We start from the raw sequence: 17887 nt of genomic DNA, 5'->3' as shown, positions 1-17887 counted from the left end.
GTATAAATTTTTATTCTCTAATAAACGTTAAAGGTAGGTTGCTTGTGCGTGATAAAAGTCAAAAAGTTTGAGTTTTAGTGGTGATGAAGTGTAAAATGTCTATAATCGAGAATGTATTGTCAAAGTTGGATTAGTTGATTATAGCAGAATTTAACTCGCTTAAGCGATTTTAAAACTAACTGTAATTGTCTTGACTATTATGGTCTACGAGGTTAGCGCCAAAATTTCCCGGCCTGACATAGATGCAGCTCCAGCATCACGATAAAACTTTGTCTTCTTTTAAATATACATCTTAGTAGGCTGCGGAAAAAAAAATTGAAGTCTCGCGTCAAATAGTTTTTTGTTGACAGCATTTTAAACAAGACGAGTCCGAAAAAATGTCGCAAATAGCTCAAATTGTCATAAAGTTTTTGACAAAAGAAGAGGTAGCACCTAAAATTATTAAAGAAGGGCTGGATGGTGCGACGGCCAAAGTTCTCCTTCGTATTCTGTATTGAAAGAATGGGCAAAACGTTTTCGAATGGGGCAGGAGTCCCTTGAAGATGATTCAAGAACTGCTCTACCAGTGGAGGTCATAACAGAAGATATCGACGTTTAAAGGTCAAGAAAATCTCAGAAATTGCTAAGCTAATCAAGCAGTCCTTTTGATAGATTTTAAAGAAACTAATACCACTGTCAATGGTAAATATTACGCAACATTAATACATACATGGCGAGACTGCATACGTGTAAAACGTCGCACCTGTTCGTACTGCTGGTATTGCACAAGCTGCCATTTTAGAGAGTGGCTTCCAACAGATATATCATCCTCCCTATAGTCCAGATATGGCCCCCAGCGACTATTATTTGTTTGGATATTTGAAACAGGACTTACGTGGACGGCGGTTTATCGACGAAGTTGAGTTGAAAGGGTCTGTTTTAGCTCATTTTGCAGACGAACCAAAAGAATATTTTTTTAAAGGGATTGAGTTGTTAATAAAGAGGTATAATAATAAAAAATTGTTACTCTACTTTGTTTCTTTCATATTCAGGCCGGGAAATTGTGTACACTCTAATAATTTTTTCGAATTTTATAGAATAAAAACAATGCTCTTCAAGAAAAAAATTTGATAATTGTATAATTTAAGGCTTCTGAATGGCTGTGCAATAATAACCTTTGTATAAACACGGACACGTTAAAATTCTATATTTTTGGTAAATGACATAAATTGAGTAAATTAAATTTCGATGTAAACATTTATATTAACAACAAATTAATTCAGGAAAACGAAATTCTTGGTGTTATATTTGACTCAAATTTGACGTTTCATACACAAACCCATTACATAATGAATAATTTTTCTAAAAAGGTTAATTTTATATCTAGAATAGGGAAAAATTTGTTAATTGACACCAAAATCTTACTATATAAGAGCCTAGCTGCTCCCCATATTCATTCTTACAATTCAAGAAATTGTCGTAATTTTATGTTGAGAGAATGTTATTCTAGTCATGTACAAAACTTTATATTACATAAAGGCCTAAACCATTTCAACAATTTACCGCATGATATTAAAAACTCTGATACTCTTAATAAATTTAAGAGACTCTTAAGGCGCCATGTATTGTTCAAATTCTGATTTCTGTGTGCTTAGCTTTTGGTTTCCGTTTATCTGGAATTTTATATTTATAATTTATATTTTGCATTTTTTATGTAGCATCATGCTAAATAAAGATTATATTAATTATTCAGCTCTGAAACGCAATACCAATTCGCAATTGGCAACCAGACTTGTTACTTTCGAAAACCGATGAAATCGAATTTTTCGAAAGTATCTGCGCCCGTATAAAAATTTTATATCTCGGTAACGGTAAGTCCTACGGGTACAGAAATGATCACCGTCGAAAAAAAAAATTTTTTTTGTCTGTCCGTTCTCCGTTCTCGTCTTTTGGTTTTTCCAGAATAACTTTCGAACCGTTGGAGCTACAAAATTGAAATTTGCCTCCTTTTTATAGGTTTATAAGAAATGGCTCTGATCCGACGACGGTATCCGCCTTTTTTTAGCGATTTTCGACTTTTTTTTTGGACATTGCTATGAAACACGATAAGTGTCCGAAATTTGAAGCAATCGACTTCATATTTGGCACATATATGCATATATTGAAAATCGGGGGGGCGGGGGGTCAAAAACTGTTTACGTGGCCAAAAAAATTCTTGAACCCGAAGAAGCAGCAGATACGGCTCTATAAACTTTTATTCTTGACAATTTTTCAAAAATATAGGATTCAGATCTCACTTTCTTTTATATTGCGATATAGCCCGCATAGACGGCAAAAACTTTTGTATTTAAGGTTTTCATCTATTGTACAGGATGTTCCCGATATTCCGTGCTTAATGAGAAATGTGTTAAGTGGCCTAAATTTGCAGATTTGAACTTGAAATTTAGCAGAGAAGTAAAAGTCCGTGTCCATATTTAAACGGAAGAAATTGGGCGCAATGATATTTTACCAAGTATTTTTTTTTAATTTTTGAAAATTTTTTTTTGGTAATTTTAGCTTCCAGAAAAATATGTTTGCCTTCATAACCATTCATCCGATCGGCAAAATTCTTTAGCCGACAAACGCAGAAAATCCAGTGCAATAACATTTATTTCGGTTATATATAGGGTTTGCAAATTATAGGCAAAAATCCAAAGGCCTAGAAAATTGTTCTTTTACGGTGTCATAGGCCGCATCAAGAGCTACAATTTTCGTATTTGCGATATTTGAAAAAATCCATATTGAAATCGTTATTTCGGGGGACTGTCAAGACGCGATGACGTCATTATTTATTACGTCGTATTAAATCTTATTTTCGCGAAAACCATTTACTATTTTCAAAAAATTCTTGAACCAGGACACGTGGAAAATCCGCATAACCTCTACCTCCGACAATGATTGTATCATATACAGGGTGTGTCGTTTATGGACAAAAAATCTAAAATATCCTAAAAATTTCCGTTTTTGTGGGTAAATTATTGGCGATAAATGAAAAACTGTTAACGATGGGATAATTTTATTTGAACAGTATCGTAAACCGTACCGTGAGATACGAACTTGCCCCGCCCAGTGACGATTTTTCGAAAGCAATCTTGTTTCTTTACGTTTACCGACAAACGTCATTGCTATTCCTCTGACAGAAATACATAAATATAAATCAGTAAAATCCTTTATACCGATAGTTATAACATTATTTATCGCATCCGCTTAGGTATCGGAACGAGACAGCCTGAACCCCTGACACCACGCCCTGTGCGAGAAAAATGGCGGCGTAAGGGCTGACCTCAAAGGGGACGCGACCAAACAGGAAGAGTGCGAAGTTCACAAGACGACCATAGTGGAAAACGGCCACGTGTGCCAAATTTTGATGGACGACAAGTGCGAGATCCATGACAACGCCATGTTCGACGGTGCCAACATGGAAAGCTGAGGGTTGGATGGGGAGGGAGCAGCTTTTGAGTTCTTGTAATCATTCCCGCGCGTTCCTTATTTGAAAACGCACTTGTCGCGTGTTTTATCCCAACAAATGGAAACCAGTCAATTATATAGGTATATGAATGTACTAACGTGCGTGGATATAGTGTACCGACCCCTAAGAGTAAGTAGGATCCTTAACTCTTTCCCAATGATGAAATTATAGGCAATTGTGGTTAGACTATACTCATATCAGCCTGCCTTTTCCTAAGCTGTGCCTGTGTCAACCGTTTCACGAGCCATGGTCACCCATGAAAACGTCTTTCTTCTCTGCAATGTTAGATTTCTTGTCGGCTCATCGTCTCTTGTAAATATTTCTATTATTAATTTTTAGAGACACCAGTCACAGTTGTTGTAAATACGCTTAAAGACTGATTTAAATAATAACTCGCACGCGATGTCAGTGGGATGCCGGGAGCAATTATTAATTGTTTTCCCTATAGTCGACCACTGACAGCGGTAAAAGACCTTGCTCTAAAGAAATAAAAAAAAACTTAAAATATTTTTGGATGGATTTGACCGTGTCTGTCAACAGAAAACAAATAAACGATACACTTTATCGTAGACAACTCTGAAGGAAAACTGTTATGAATACCGGCCTAATATAATTTGATTTTCATCCCATACACTAGTTTAGGCTAAACAAAGGTTTTTGTCTAATTGGGCACAGATCAGAATTAGTATTATCCCGACGTCGTAGGCATCCGTCAACGTAAAATTGTGGTCTGTGGTAAAAATAAGTTAAACGACGATGTTGATTTTTATTGAGCCTCCTTCCGGATGCTGCATTTAAATTCCCCTTGTGTGATATTAGTTTTAACCCTTATGGTGCTTGTATTGACTTATATTTGATGTTAAATAAATTTCCCAATTATTGTAAACTATTTATATATATAAAATTAGGCGCGACATCGTACTTTAAAGCATGGCATTGTATAGGGATCAATATTACACTAACGTTTAGTTTAGAGTGATATAAAATGTCAGGTGTAACCAAACCCAATGTAATATTAATTGCAACGATATTTGTACCAAAAATGTATACCTTATCAAACAAAATATATGTATGTAACTAGAACTTGGCTTTGTTTTACTGCCTTCACCTATAATCACTGAAAGATTTGAAAGACTTGGCTCCTGAATGAATGCTGGCGAATGACGTCAGGAAAAGCAACACGAAACGCGATATATACGTTAATCCATTATAAATGTAACGTAACTGAAAGTTGGCTCACTCACTTTGGGCCATATGAATTCCTGGTACTGGCTAGCCACCTAATAAAGAAGATTTTTTGACATCCGACGGAAAAATGTGTCTGTCATTTAGAGCAAACGGAAATATCATTCTTGTGTTTGGCAGTGCTAAGATTTAACAATGCCGATCGAAAATTTAGAAGACCAGGGTTTGGAGAAAAACCCGGATTTGGAACTTGCTCACTACAAATTCCTATTAAGCTTACCTGAATCTAGGAGCGACAAAAATGTTCACTCAAAAATTACGGAAGCCATCAAGAAAGACAGTAAGTTAATTCAAGTTTTGAAAATTTCCGTACATCTGCAGTGGTTATATTTCAGACATGGCTCCTTGGTACGAACTGATTTGCCAAGAAGATGGCTGGAAACTTGACGATAAATTATTGAGCGCTTTAAAAGCAAAAAATGAAGAGGACTTGAAGAAGCTGAATGATGCTATTGAGGATGCAGAGAAAAACCTTGGCGAAATGGAAGTTAGGGAAGCGTATTTACGCAAAGCCGAATACTACAGCCGAATCGGTGACAAAGAAAATGCCGTCAGCACTTTCAGGCAGACCTACGATAAAACTGTGTCGTTAGGGCATCGGCTTGATATAATTTTTCATTTAATCAGGATTGGTTTGTTTTTTATGGATCATGATTTGATAACCAGGAATATAGAGAAGGCCAAAAGGTGGGTCCATGTAATCATTTTACATTTTGTATCAATTTTGTTTCCAGCTTGATTGAGGAAGGAGGTGATTGGGATAGAAGAAACCGCCTCAAAGTGTATCAAGGCGCATATTGTATGTCAGTTAGAGACTTCAAAACTGCCGCCAACTTGTTTTTGGATACCGTCAGTACTTTTACATCTTACGAACTCATGGATTATAAAGCTTTTGTAAGATATACAGTCTACACTTCAATTATCAGTCTTCCCAGAAATCAATTGCGTGATAAGGTAAGTCCAAATTTTGTTGCTGACAGAGAAGTGAACAGATTTCTTTTTATTAGGTGGTTAAGGGCTCTGAAATTTTGGAAGTTTTGCATTCAGAACCGTTTGTAAAGGACTATCTGTTTTCTTTATACCATTGTCAGTATGCAGAGTTTTTCAGCAACTTGGGTAAGAAGGGTCGCAACTGATTTTAAACCACTTTGCAATTTTACCATTACTTACAGCAAAGGTGGAGGAAATTCTCCGGAAAGACTACTTCTTAAATCCGCATTACCGTTATTACATCCGTGAAATGAAAATATTAGCGTACACTCAACTGTTGGAATCTTATCGCAGTCTCACCTTGCAATATATGGCCGAAGCCTTCGGAGTGACCATCGACTTCATTGATGAGTAATTTGGCATTTGTTAAGTCACAATTTGACTATTATGTTTTACGTTTACGTTTTCAGGGAGCTTTCCACTTTTATAGCCACTGGTAGGCTGCATTGCAAAATCGATAGGGTCGGCGGAATCGTCGAAACCAACAGGCCCGACTTGAAGAACGCTCAGTTCAATTCGGTCGTCAAACAGGGGGACCTGTTACTGCAACGGGTCCAAAAATTGTCCAGAGTTATTAACATTTAAATCGTATTTATCTTTTATATAAATTTAGGAGTGTAGACATTTTGAAACGTTGAAAATAAATATTAAGCTCAAGATTGTTTTTCTCAATTGATTTTTGACGACATATTGGTTGTTTTTGTCAACTGACTGTTCCCTCAGTAAGAGCACGGAATTTTCTTAGCTATTCATAAACAGTTGCGCAAGACTACTATAGCCAGTCGTTCGGTGCTGTTGGCCACCTACCAAAACCTAAAAAAAAATTTTTTTTCTCGGCTTAGAAAAAAGGACAAAAACGGGCACCCCCGCTTCCACCGGCGTGGATGACAAAAAACAACGAGGCCGACAACGATTAAACACTTTAAAACCTTTCCAAAATACTTGGCGATATCAAAACTTTTTGAGAATGCGGCACGGAATGTCATCAGCACAGACCACAGCGGCAGAGAACCAACCTGTTATTTTTTAGGGTATGTACTGTTTTAGTATTTTAGACACAAATATAATAGGGAGAGATGAAAAGTAATCTCTGCCGCGTCGCGTTAGTTTGATGCCATTATAATTTTATAGAGGTTTTTGGTTAGTAAAACGCACTGGTTGAATTTGCTACCAACAATTTGACACCATATATTTCGTAAATTTTACATATTTATGATATATCTCTCGGATTTTTCTCAATAACATATTTTTGTTTTATACTCTTAAATAATTATGTATACATCTTTTTCGTTTGCCCGATATACAATATATAGTTTATATATTTATAATAAACGTTTAAAATTCTAATACACACATCATAAAATATATGACAACAAAATTTTTCATCTTCGCTAACTAAAAAAAAAACTCGTCGTCCGAAGTTTTTTTTCTACTATATATCACAATTTGTTTGGAACTCGCTTGTTTTTGTTTTAACACATATGTATAGATCGTAGAGAGTGTGACGTACCAAATTAACAATACGTGATTCGTCCAAGTGTATAGTTCTCATTGTGAATTATTGGTACGCTCGGATCCCTCATTTCATAATTTGAGCTTCGATATAATGAGTATTTACAAAATACCCCGCGCACTCTACCTCAGGTAACATTTTGCCCACTAATAAACTGCCGTTTACAAATTACACTACAATTAATCTAGAAATGCAAAAATAGTGCCATATAAACGCGCATATATACATTTATAGGTTTATAGGCGTTACTTTTCCTAATAATCTCTTTACTAACTGCGATATCTAATGGAAAAATAAAATATAAAACACGGATTCAACAAAGAAAAAATAAATATTCCCTAGCGCGAAATTATTTAACGTACACGTAAGTACATATACATTCTTCTTAACAAAAAATGGGACTAAACAAATTATCACCGCGAGTGATTCTTATAGTGTTAATATTTTTCAGACTTGACGTCGTAATTCGGCAAGAGACACCTAATTCCTGCCACAAAATATACACTGTATACGATATGACTTAAACCTGGTTCATGTTATTGTACACGTAAAAGCGACCGTCGTCTAAACTTTCGTTTCGCAAAAGCATATTATAAGGAAGCACATTAAATCACAACACAATCAACAAGATTTGCTAAACCCCGTGGTTCCCTGCCGTAATACGTCACGACACCTGGCCGAATCATCTTAACAACGTGGGCCAATAGATTGTAAGAAGAGCCGCAAGGCTCCATGGACCACGGATTAAGACATAGTGGTCTGCGGTATTTCGCAGAAAATAACAGCGACAAAGCTGGTGTCGTGTCGAATTTCAACAGGGACGATACGGCCCGCTCGCTAGGCCCCGTTTAAGGCCCCGTTACGGAATCATACCCTGTAAAAAGCGGGCGGCGATATACAATATATAAATATAATCCGGAAATATAATATATAGTGTGTAAACAACACGCAGCGCGGTTCACATTATAGTCCTAACCTAAGCGAAAATGGAATGGTTTCACATTTCAAAAATGGAACGTTGCAATCAAGTAATACTCGTTTTGGTTTTTCCGTTATTACGTAAGTTTTCAAACGCGTAGAGTTTGAAATTGACTTGGAACCGGGTCCTGACGTTTAATTGACTAGCCAGCGGCACCCGTGCACGTGAGTTCCGGCTTTCCAGTTGAGCTGGAAACTAGGCCCGTTTAGCGGGTGCTTTCGACCCGCGCCGGTTCCAGGTTCTGTTGGTACACGCTGTTGTTGTTGGGTTCGCGGTTTGCCGCCTCCTCGCCCGTCTCCAGCTCGATGTTGCTGTCGCTTTCCACGTCTTGGAACCTGCCGGCAAACGCACGTTCAAAATTCACGAAGCATTTATATACAGTCGAAACTCTATATAGCGAAATTGAAGAAACTGCTTTTTTTTTCATTATTAAGAGGTATAGGCACTTGAAAAATAACAATTCGCATATGTGTTCTGTAATATTTAATTATTTTATATACATATCTAACATCTACTTAGGAACATTTAACATGTGGAAATTGGTTAGTTGCTGGTCTCTTGAATACATTACCACAAACCATCTGGTCTGTGACGCTTTGACGTTTGATGTTGACTGTAAACCTTAAAAACAGTATACTGTGCAACAAGTTTTGCACGCTTGATCAGTGTCCCAGCTTCATCACTATATATATGACTATAATACCTTGAAACGTTGTCCGCAGATTTTCGCCTCTGACGGTATTATGACGTTTGTCAGTTGTCATGGTTACGTCGCACTGACTTAGTGAATACTGTATAACGTATGTTATATATTAAACGGCATAATCTGAAATGCTGTTTGCTTAATAAGAAAAAAATTCGTTCAATAAATTTCCATTCGTTTCGATTTGTTGCGTTTTTTTTTATTTGCCACTTGTTATTGACTATTGAACGCAAATAATGGCATTCAAACCAGTTTGTCCTGTTTGCGAAAGGTGCGTCCCGCGCAATAACGGCCTCTTAATTTTATTTGCCTATTAACACCCCGGGATAAGTTTTATGATCAATAAAAACAATTATCGCCGGTAATAGAACCAATAAACTATTAATACGAGACCATCGTTGGTCGGATTCGTTATCGTTTCCGTAAGAAAAACGAAAAACAATCGAAATCGTTGCGTATTATCAATTATCTAAATTTTATTATTGACGGTACTGTATCTAGAGGGAGATTACGAGATACTGACGTGAGTGGGCGCACTTGATCGATGATGTCGATGCCTTCCAAAAATATGAACTATTAACACCCAAAAAAGGGCCATTTTTAACAGGCTAGCTAGTTACTTTAGTACCTAATAAGAATTAAATAGAATTAAATAAAAACCATTATTATTAAAAAACCGCCCGTGTGATGAGCAACCCCGATAAAGTTGCTTTGCTTCGTAAGATTGAATTTTCAACCTAACATAATAAATGAAATTTTTTGCGCAAACATTGCCTCAAACGCCGTTTACCGCACATCTAGACATTTATTTTAATATCCTCCGAAGGTCAAAAAATAATAGTAGCAGCGCACTCGAAGATTTGACAAAACCAAAATTTGATGAAACTTACGACTGAAACTATATTTCACTAATAATACACCACTTTGTATAAACTCTAGAATAACATTTAACTAAAAAATAATTTTACTTGATAAAAGACCAGCTGACGTATCTCAAATGACAAAGCAATGACGACAATAAAACATGGCGGTTTATTGTAATAAAGGAAACTTGATCGAAAAGAAACAGATCATTGTTTAGTTCTGCATTGTTACAAATAAGTAAATTTTCCATTTTTTCTTTGTTATGTTGGTCCACGTGCCCCCAATATGTTTTCACAGTTTAAGCCAGTTTGCACGTTGTCCTCAAAACTCAAACCCATGAAAGAAAGGAGGTTTGGTTCGATTGAGAAGATAAAGAGAAAAACGCTGGAAGAACTCAAGGCTATACCAGATAGTGCTTACCAGAAGTGCTTAGGGGATTGAAAGAGACGTTGGCACAAGTTGAAGTGGACAAAATTAATTTGGATTAATAAATAAATACTTTTTGATGAAACTAATGTCACCTTACTTTTTGAACATACCTCGTATTACCTACAAAACAATCTGGGTTTAGAAGAGAGTTTAGTAAGAGTGCTTTTATTGATATTACTGAATTACAGAACTAGCACCCTGATTTTATTAGACTTTAGCAAAGCTTTTGGCATGATCAGTAATAAATTTTCAGATAGATGTACCACAAGGTACCATCTTGAGTCCCTTCTTGTATATAATTTAACTGTTTAACTTTTAAGGGTTTTAAAATATTGTAATTAGCACCTATATGCTGATGACACTGAAATGTATTTTTCTCTACAAAATCATGAAATGACGCAGTCTGTATTACATTTCTTACACAAAATTTTGTCGAGACTCTCCGTTCCATTTATATATATATATATATATATATATATATATATATATATATATATATATATATATATATATATATATATATATATATATATATATATATATATATATATATATATATATATATATATATATATATATATATATATATATATATATATATATATATATATATATATATATATATATATATATATATATATATATATGTATATACAGTGGGGTTCCTACAGCTTCTGCCGCATCCCACATTTCGACAGCCATTTATCTTTATTCCTCCACTCATCTTATTTAATTGCTCTGTCCTTCATTACATTTCTTATACCATCCATGAGGTCATAGGTCTTCCTTTTTTCTTTCTGTTTTTGGGGGTATATTTTAGTGCTCTTTTTGGCCATCTCTCACCCTTCATTCTCTGTACGTTCCCATGCCATATAAGTTGTCTAGTTTCTATTCGGTCAGTGCTGGTATGCATTCTCCCTGTTCTTCTTCGTATTTCTTCATTCCTGACGTGTTCTACTCTCGACACTTGGCATGCTCTTCCCAAGAAATCCATATCGTTGGACCACAGCAAGGAATTAAGCGCTTCAGTTGCTCTTCTTCCCTGCTGAGCTCTGTTTTGAATGTCTGTTTTTGAATTACCTTCTTCCGTTATGACGCTTCGCAAGTATTGAACTGAGGTGGCTTTTACTTAATGAAAATCCATTTATCAAAATAAATAAGAACTAAAAGTTCAGATTTTCACGAAATTATATGTTATGACATGACAATTGTTTCGACAACACCGTGTGTCTTAATCAAATGTGACATTTGTCGAAACAATTGTCATGTCATAATATATAATTTCGTGAAAATCTGAACTTTTAGTTCTTATTTATTTTTTTGCTTCCCAAGTACTTATAATTTGTAGCTCTTTTTATTTTTCTAATATATAGTTCAGGATCTTCATCTTCGTGTTTTCCCCCTATTTTCATATATTCAGTATTCTGCATATTCATATTCAGTCCCCAATTCTCATAGTGTTCTTTCAGTTTTCTCAGCATGTAATCTGCGTCGTCTTCATCACAAGCTATAATCACTTGATCGACTGCAAATATTTGTCATCTAAATCTATCCCCATATTTGCTATTTTTTCTCTGCACTCTCTTAGGGCTTCCTGAATATATATTTTGAATAGAATAGGGGACATGCTACAGCCTTGTTTTAATCCTTTGTTAAATAAACTTAAACTAAGTAGTATACCCAACTAAAGAATATTAAGCACAATTTTACCTGAATTTAAATTCCGAAATTTTAGGTAATAATCTTTTTGCATTGTTTGTTAATGACCACCCTTGGATAATCAAATTCAAAAGCAATTGGTCACTTTCTTATATCTATGAACAATATACGGATAGTTTTCGACTGTAGCTATTTTTCGTTACACATATATTAAAACTGTTAATAACCGGAGTCTTTTTTAAATTGACTTTCAGTCTCCTTGTTTGCCACAGTTATTAAAATGTATAACGTATTCTCCGAAACCGTATTTTCGCAAAGAAGCGTACTATTTTAACTGTGCCTTTCGAAGGTCTGTGATTTCGAACGCGTTAAGAGCCATTAACTTACGTATAATGCTTTTCTTCTCCCCTCATCTCGCAGATGACGTTCGTCAGCGCCATGATGTAATTCTTCGCCAACGTCAGCGTCTCTATCTTGCTCAGCTTCCGTTCCATTTTTATGTGCGGTATCACCTCCCTAAGTTGCTGAAAAAAGACGACACCGTTACAACGTTGCCGGATGTAGCCGGCTGGCGACGACAATCGAAGCGTTTACCACGGATATAGTAGCAAGTTATCGAATGTTCAAATTGTCAAAAATCCCGAACGGCGTTCGGGTTCGGGTGGGGGACCGACAGCTGAGACGTATACGTGATCGAGTGACAGAATGTTCTAACCTAAACCAGCGATGTTTGTAGAGATATCAAATTTGAAACTTATTTAAAATGATTTATCTTACTAAGTTAACATTTTATTGTTTTTCTTTTTTTAAACAGGAATTCAGTTAATTGTGGGTAGTAAATTCATAGGGTAATGCAGAACAGGAACAGAACCCCGTAACAAATAGTTTTTCATGCACAGAAACAAAATATCAAGCATCACGAAACGTTGAAAAAAATGGTGTATTCATCTTAAGGAAGGGACAACATAATCAGAGAGAAGGAGACCGAAAGATTATATCCAGTAGACTTGCGCCAAGGTAAAGAAGTTATTAGTATTAAAAATATTTGTAGAAATGTGTAGAAACTATATAAGTATTAATAAATTTCAATTGTGTTAATGTAATTTTCGAAATGCCTTACTTCCCAAGAATCGTAAACCTAATAGGATTGCCAATCCCATAAGACTTATGTTCGCCAAAATTATCGATCGCACGTGGTCGCTTGTGACGTAAGCGAATTCCTCTAACGGTTTTTGTGTATTCTGTCAATGCATTTGAAGGCGTATTAAACCGTTGTATTTTTTGTGTTCTTTGAACAATTAAAATAATTTAAACTAATGAGTAGTTCGCTTATATTTGTGTTAATTGTATTTCTGTAAAAAAAAAACTTGGACGAAACAGTGTTTTTAAGCTTCAACATATACCTTAAAATTGTATGTGCTTGAGTGGCGAGAACTGAGAAAAACAGTATTTTTAACCTTAAACAAAGACTTAAAAGTTTAGTGTTCGTGTTGTTTATTAGATAAAAGCTATGTCTGCTCAGTTCATTTTACTGGAAATGATTTTTTTTTATTTATTATTATTATTTACTCAGAAGCCACCAACGGAAGCAGGATTATCTAGATCAAAAAGACTTCATTCCAAAAATGCCAAAAAAGAAGCTCAGCAGGTATTGTCTGAGCTTTTAGCAACAACATCGAATGCCTCAAGTGAAATTCTAGAGAAAACTCCATCTCCAGAACCCATGCCATAACCACGACCAGAACCCATTGGCCTTAGGGCCCAGAAGATTTGTATATAGTATTACAGTACCCGTGGAAGTTTCTTCGAAAAATTCTATACAGAGTGGTCCATGGGGTAAGTAAGTTTTAGATTCTAGATGGAGAAAGTCAAAAATACTTAAGTAAGGTGCTTGTTTATACGATGATGAAGTTTTCATTCATAAAATGTCGATAAATTTGATTTGATAGATGTCAACTTTTACCTTCCCCGGTGGCTGTAATAAATAGGGGCGATAATGACGACAAAATATTGAAAAGATACTAACGGGTCAATAAAAAATATTCTTTTGAATGCGGGTTGCAGCACCCATCCATAAAATTAACCTATATTTTTTTGGAAACAATAATTGGCCGTGTGCACAAGCACCCTTTTCTTAATTCGTATTCGGATTATATATATCTAGCCTCGACTGCCAAATTAAGAAGTCTGCCATTTGGCAGTCTCCTACATCGAGATCCCTCGCGAGACGAGGCTCGCCGAGACTTTCCGAAACGGGACCGAGCGCCGTTCGGGATTTGTGGTGTTCCCTTACCTCGAACGCGTCATTCAGCGAGTGCATTCTCATTCTTTCTCTCTCGTTGCTTTCCAGTCTTCGTAAGTTTCTCTCTCGCGCGCTGATACACGTCTTCCGTCGCCTGATCGTCGTGCCGCTGGACGCGCTGCCGCTCGACGCGCTACCTACAAAACCGAAATATTACGTCATCACCACAGATAACAGGCGTTAGTTGGTTTCGAGGACGGCGAGGCGGCAACGTCGCAATTCGCACCGCGTCCGAGGTTGCGGTCTAAAAATAAACGTGGCGTCGGACTGTTCAATCGAATTAACCCGGCGACGCTGTTTTTCCCCGATTTCGTTTGTTCAAAGACCGGAAAGGACGTTACGGAGCCCGATGAATATTGATGCCAAATTAACTGCTACGGTTCTCGTATATTTTTGCATACGCCAGACGTTGATTCGGAGTAATTACGACTGCTGTTGTTTTCGCGACGTCTTGGTTCAGTACGGTTGTGGTATTAATTTTATTCCATTTCTGAACAGCGCCATCTAACGTGCCCACGTTTAGACGTTTATTGCATTCTTCTTTTTGTTAGTTTTACGGTTTAACGCCAGATGGGAGGCGACGGAGGACTTTTCGATCCTTCCGTGCAAAACTAATACGCGAATTCTCAAAAACACACAGGGAGAATCCTAAACGCCAGCCTCCTAACTTTATACAATGAAAAATCCCCAGGGGTGGGGCTCTGTAATTCATTTAATGTGAAGAAGTAGAGATTATTTCGTTTGTTTTGAGCGTCGATTATTTTAGAGGTTTATTCGAATGGTCAAAATTAAGAAAGACACGATGATTTGTTTTCAGAATTACTGAAGAGGTTGGAGTCAAAATAATTTTTAAAATTTGAAAGTGTCTGCATATACTATTATGTAATGGTTTTGTGTTATGTAAAACTAAAATTAGTTCCTTCCTGTTCCTGCAATATTGTAGTTTTATTTTCTGTGTTAATATTTGTTTTTTAAAAATAGTTTCCTTGTGATGTTTTTTTTGTGGGCAATTAAAAAAAACAAATAAAAATGCCGCAACGTATGAGTTCAGATTATTTTATTGTTGAAAATATCTATTAACAATTTCTGGTCGTAAAACCGCAGATGCAAAAATAATTATGCCAACTTTCTCAGGAGTATAAACTATGCCCGAGTTTTAAAAACACCAATGCATCTTTCCACGGTACTTCGGGTTTGCCACAAGTCATGACCCAAGCTTGTAATGCATATCCTGAATCCCCTAGCAAACAAATATAATTAAAATATACCTCGAAATAAATTGGTTGGCATAAAGATAAAGTAAGTGCTGAAGAGTGCAACTTTTTTATCATATTCATCCAAAAACAATGATTGATATATCACATACTATACATGGCGAAGAGCAGAAAATAAAAATATGTATATGCAAAAATATACAGGGTGCGTCGGTAATTTGCAAAAAACTGAACATTGGTCTCCTTTTGTAATGATGATTGACCATAACAAGAAGGCTGTGATTCCGTTTCCAGTTTTTTTTTACATAGCTATATAGCCATTATGGACAGTTAAAACTTTTGTATTTAAAGTTTTCACATACTGTACAGGGTGATCGGGATATTCCGTACTATATTCGAAAACGTCATAAGTGACCCAAATATGTAGCTATCGATTTTAAATTTGGCAGGGAATTAAAAGTCCATACCCACATCTAAACAGTAGAATTTGATCGTAATCAAGTATCACCAAATATTTTTTTAAAAATTTTGAAAAATTTTCTTTGAATATTTTGGCTTCCAGAAAAACATGATTTTCTCAAAAACTATTCAATCAGAAAAATTGTAGAACCAGGAAATGCTGGAGATCGGGGGCTCTGATTTTTATTTCAGACATATTTCCGCATTTCTTTCAGTTGCCTTCCCTCTGACGTTACACCGTAAAACTAACAAAAAGGAGAATGCAATATGGATTTAAACGTACGCACGTTAAACATAAATATAAAATCAATACCGCAACAGTACTTACAGGCGCGTTCCTATAAACAAGTGGCGATGAACAAAAATAATAAAAAACGTTAAATCGTCTTTGCGAGTTAATAGCTTTGCATAGATCATACTCTTTGAATACTGATAGAAAGTTACGAGATTGTATACAACTATTAACAAATACTCTTTACCACAACCTTGCAAAGACAACGAGTTGTGCTTCTTTACATTAAAAACAGCATTAGTTGACCAGATATCAAAAGTTCTTAAGATATATTACGTCAAAATCAGATTTACCACCATCCCAAAAAATCTCTCAACATCTACGATCCGTCAAAGACAAAATTCCGTTTGAGATTCCAAGAGTTAATATCAGTCGATAAAACTAAAATTCTTGCATGCAATCAAATCTTGTACCAACGAAAAATCAGGGAAAAAGTAAGGTGACTTTGGTAATTCGATCTTCCATATTTTTTGTTTGTTTTGTTGGTACACATATCCTTAACATTTTTACTTTATATAAAACTTTTGGATTCTTCCAGCGTCGGTTTTTGTTGACTCGAACTAGCTTACGTTTCGCCAATCATCCTGATGAGTTCTTCAGTGCTCGACTGAAACTAGCTCGTATTTTACTTTGTACCTGCTTATATACTGTTTGAGGGGGGCGCTAATGAGGAGTATAAACACCGTCTCGGATGACTGATTCCCATATTGGTGACAGGTAGAGAGTTAAGATTGTTAGGTTACTTATAGATTTCTATAGATTCTTGGATTTTTCCAACAGCTGATGAGTTTATTTGTCTTAGTCGTGTTCTTTGAGCCTAGTTGATATTTTTCGTCTGTACTCTTTGCCGCATAGGATGGAATTTTGTCTTTGACGGATCAAAGATGTTGAGAGATTTTTGGAGAAGTGGTAAATCTGGTTTTGACATTATATTTCTTTAGAACTCTTGATATGTGGTCAGTGATGATTTGAATATAAGGAAGGACAACAGTGGCAAGTGTGGGCTTGCTTTCGGTTTCATTCCTATTGGAAGGTTGTGGTGTTGGTGTATTTTGTGATAGAACGCTTAATATCTTTAATGTGGTAAGGTCTTTAATTCTGGATGTGATGTGATAATGCATTAAGGTATCGGTCTGGGTGCGTAGGTTTTCTGTAAACACAATGACCCGACGTTAGGTCTGATTTTATATTGATAAGAATGGTGCTGATAATAGGCCTGGTTAGTTTAGTTTTGGGAGTCCGTGGAGATGAGGAATTTTAGAGTCAGTACCCGGTCGTTTGCGAGAACCAAAATCGAAGAAAACAATTCATGGATTTTGTATTACAACATTTTGGCCAAAAACAAAACCACAATCATGCCTCAGCCACCATATTAACCGACTTTTTCCTGTTCCCAAAACTCGAGAAACTCATGAAAGGAAAGAGGTTTTGAACGATTAAGGAGATAAAGAAAAACTCGCTGGAAGAACAAAATGCTATACCAGAAAGTGCTTTGAGGATTGGGAAAAAAAACGTTGGTACACTTTGAAGGGGACAACAGTAATTTTGATTAACAAATCGATACTTTTTGATAAAACTCGAAAGTTACACTACTTTTTGAACAGACCTTGTATAAGCAGGTGCAGGCTGGAATGCGTGCGGAGGAGTACAGAAGTTTTGTTAATAGTATTACAGTAGCCTGTAAAACCAAATTAAGGAAAAATCCCGTTTTAACTAAATTTTAGTTGCATGTGAACAATATATTAAAACTA

The 17887-nt window shown here is 35.9% G+C and overlaps 3 protein-coding genes across 10 annotated transcripts in view; 2 read left to right on the top strand and 1 right to left on the bottom strand.

Moving 5' to 3' along the window:
* LOC132699179 (uncharacterized) overlaps positions 1–4532 on the top strand; it is an 82204-nt gene extending 77672 nt beyond the window's left edge. For all 3 annotated transcript variants that reach the window (XM_060665751.1, XM_060665748.1, XM_060665750.1), the window contains exon 5: positions 3230–4532. The gene's annotated coding sequence lies outside the window, so the exon portion shown is untranslated. The remainder of the gene's footprint in view (positions 1–3229) is intronic.
* A 270-nt stretch (positions 4533–4802) lies between these two features.
* LOC132699210 (26S proteasome non-ATPase regulatory subunit 6) lies at positions 4803–6397 on the top strand. The gene is made up of 6 exons (XM_060665797.1): positions 4803–5012; positions 5068–5419; positions 5467–5686; positions 5740–5848; positions 5905–6073; positions 6133–6397. Exons 1-6 carry the CDS (start codon positions 4868–4870, stop codon positions 6305–6307), a joined length of 1170 nt encoding a protein of 389 aa, XP_060521780.1. The 5' UTR covers positions 4803–4867; the 3' UTR covers positions 6308–6397.
* A 494-nt stretch (positions 6398–6891) lies between these two features.
* LOC132699753 (protein dimmed) overlaps positions 6892–17887 on the bottom strand; it is a 78482-nt gene continuing 67486 nt past the window's right edge. For all 6 annotated transcript variants that reach the window (XM_060666631.1, XM_060666629.1, XM_060666632.1 and 3 more), the window contains 3 exons: positions 14163–14308; positions 12257–12393; positions 6892–8549 (listed from right to left, as the gene is read on the bottom strand). In XM_060666631.1, coding sequence (XP_060522614.1) covers positions 8420–8549; positions 12257–12393; positions 14163–14308 — 413 coding nt within the window. In that variant the 3' untranslated portion in view covers positions 6892–8419. The remainder of the gene's footprint in view (positions 8550–12256; positions 12394–14162; positions 14309–17887) is intronic.

The sequence above is a fragment of the Cylas formicarius genome, unplaced genomic scaffold (genome assembly GCF_029955315.1).
Source record: "Cylas formicarius isolate icCylForm1 unplaced genomic scaffold, icCylForm1.1 PGA_scaffold_3__17_contigs__length_32017465, whole genome shotgun sequence".
Taxonomy (NCBI): Eukaryota; Metazoa; Arthropoda; class Insecta; order Coleoptera; family Brentidae; genus Cylas; species Cylas formicarius.
The sequence above is the reverse complement of the archived record's forward strand: the minus strand, read 5'-3'. Positions and strand labels throughout refer to the sequence as shown.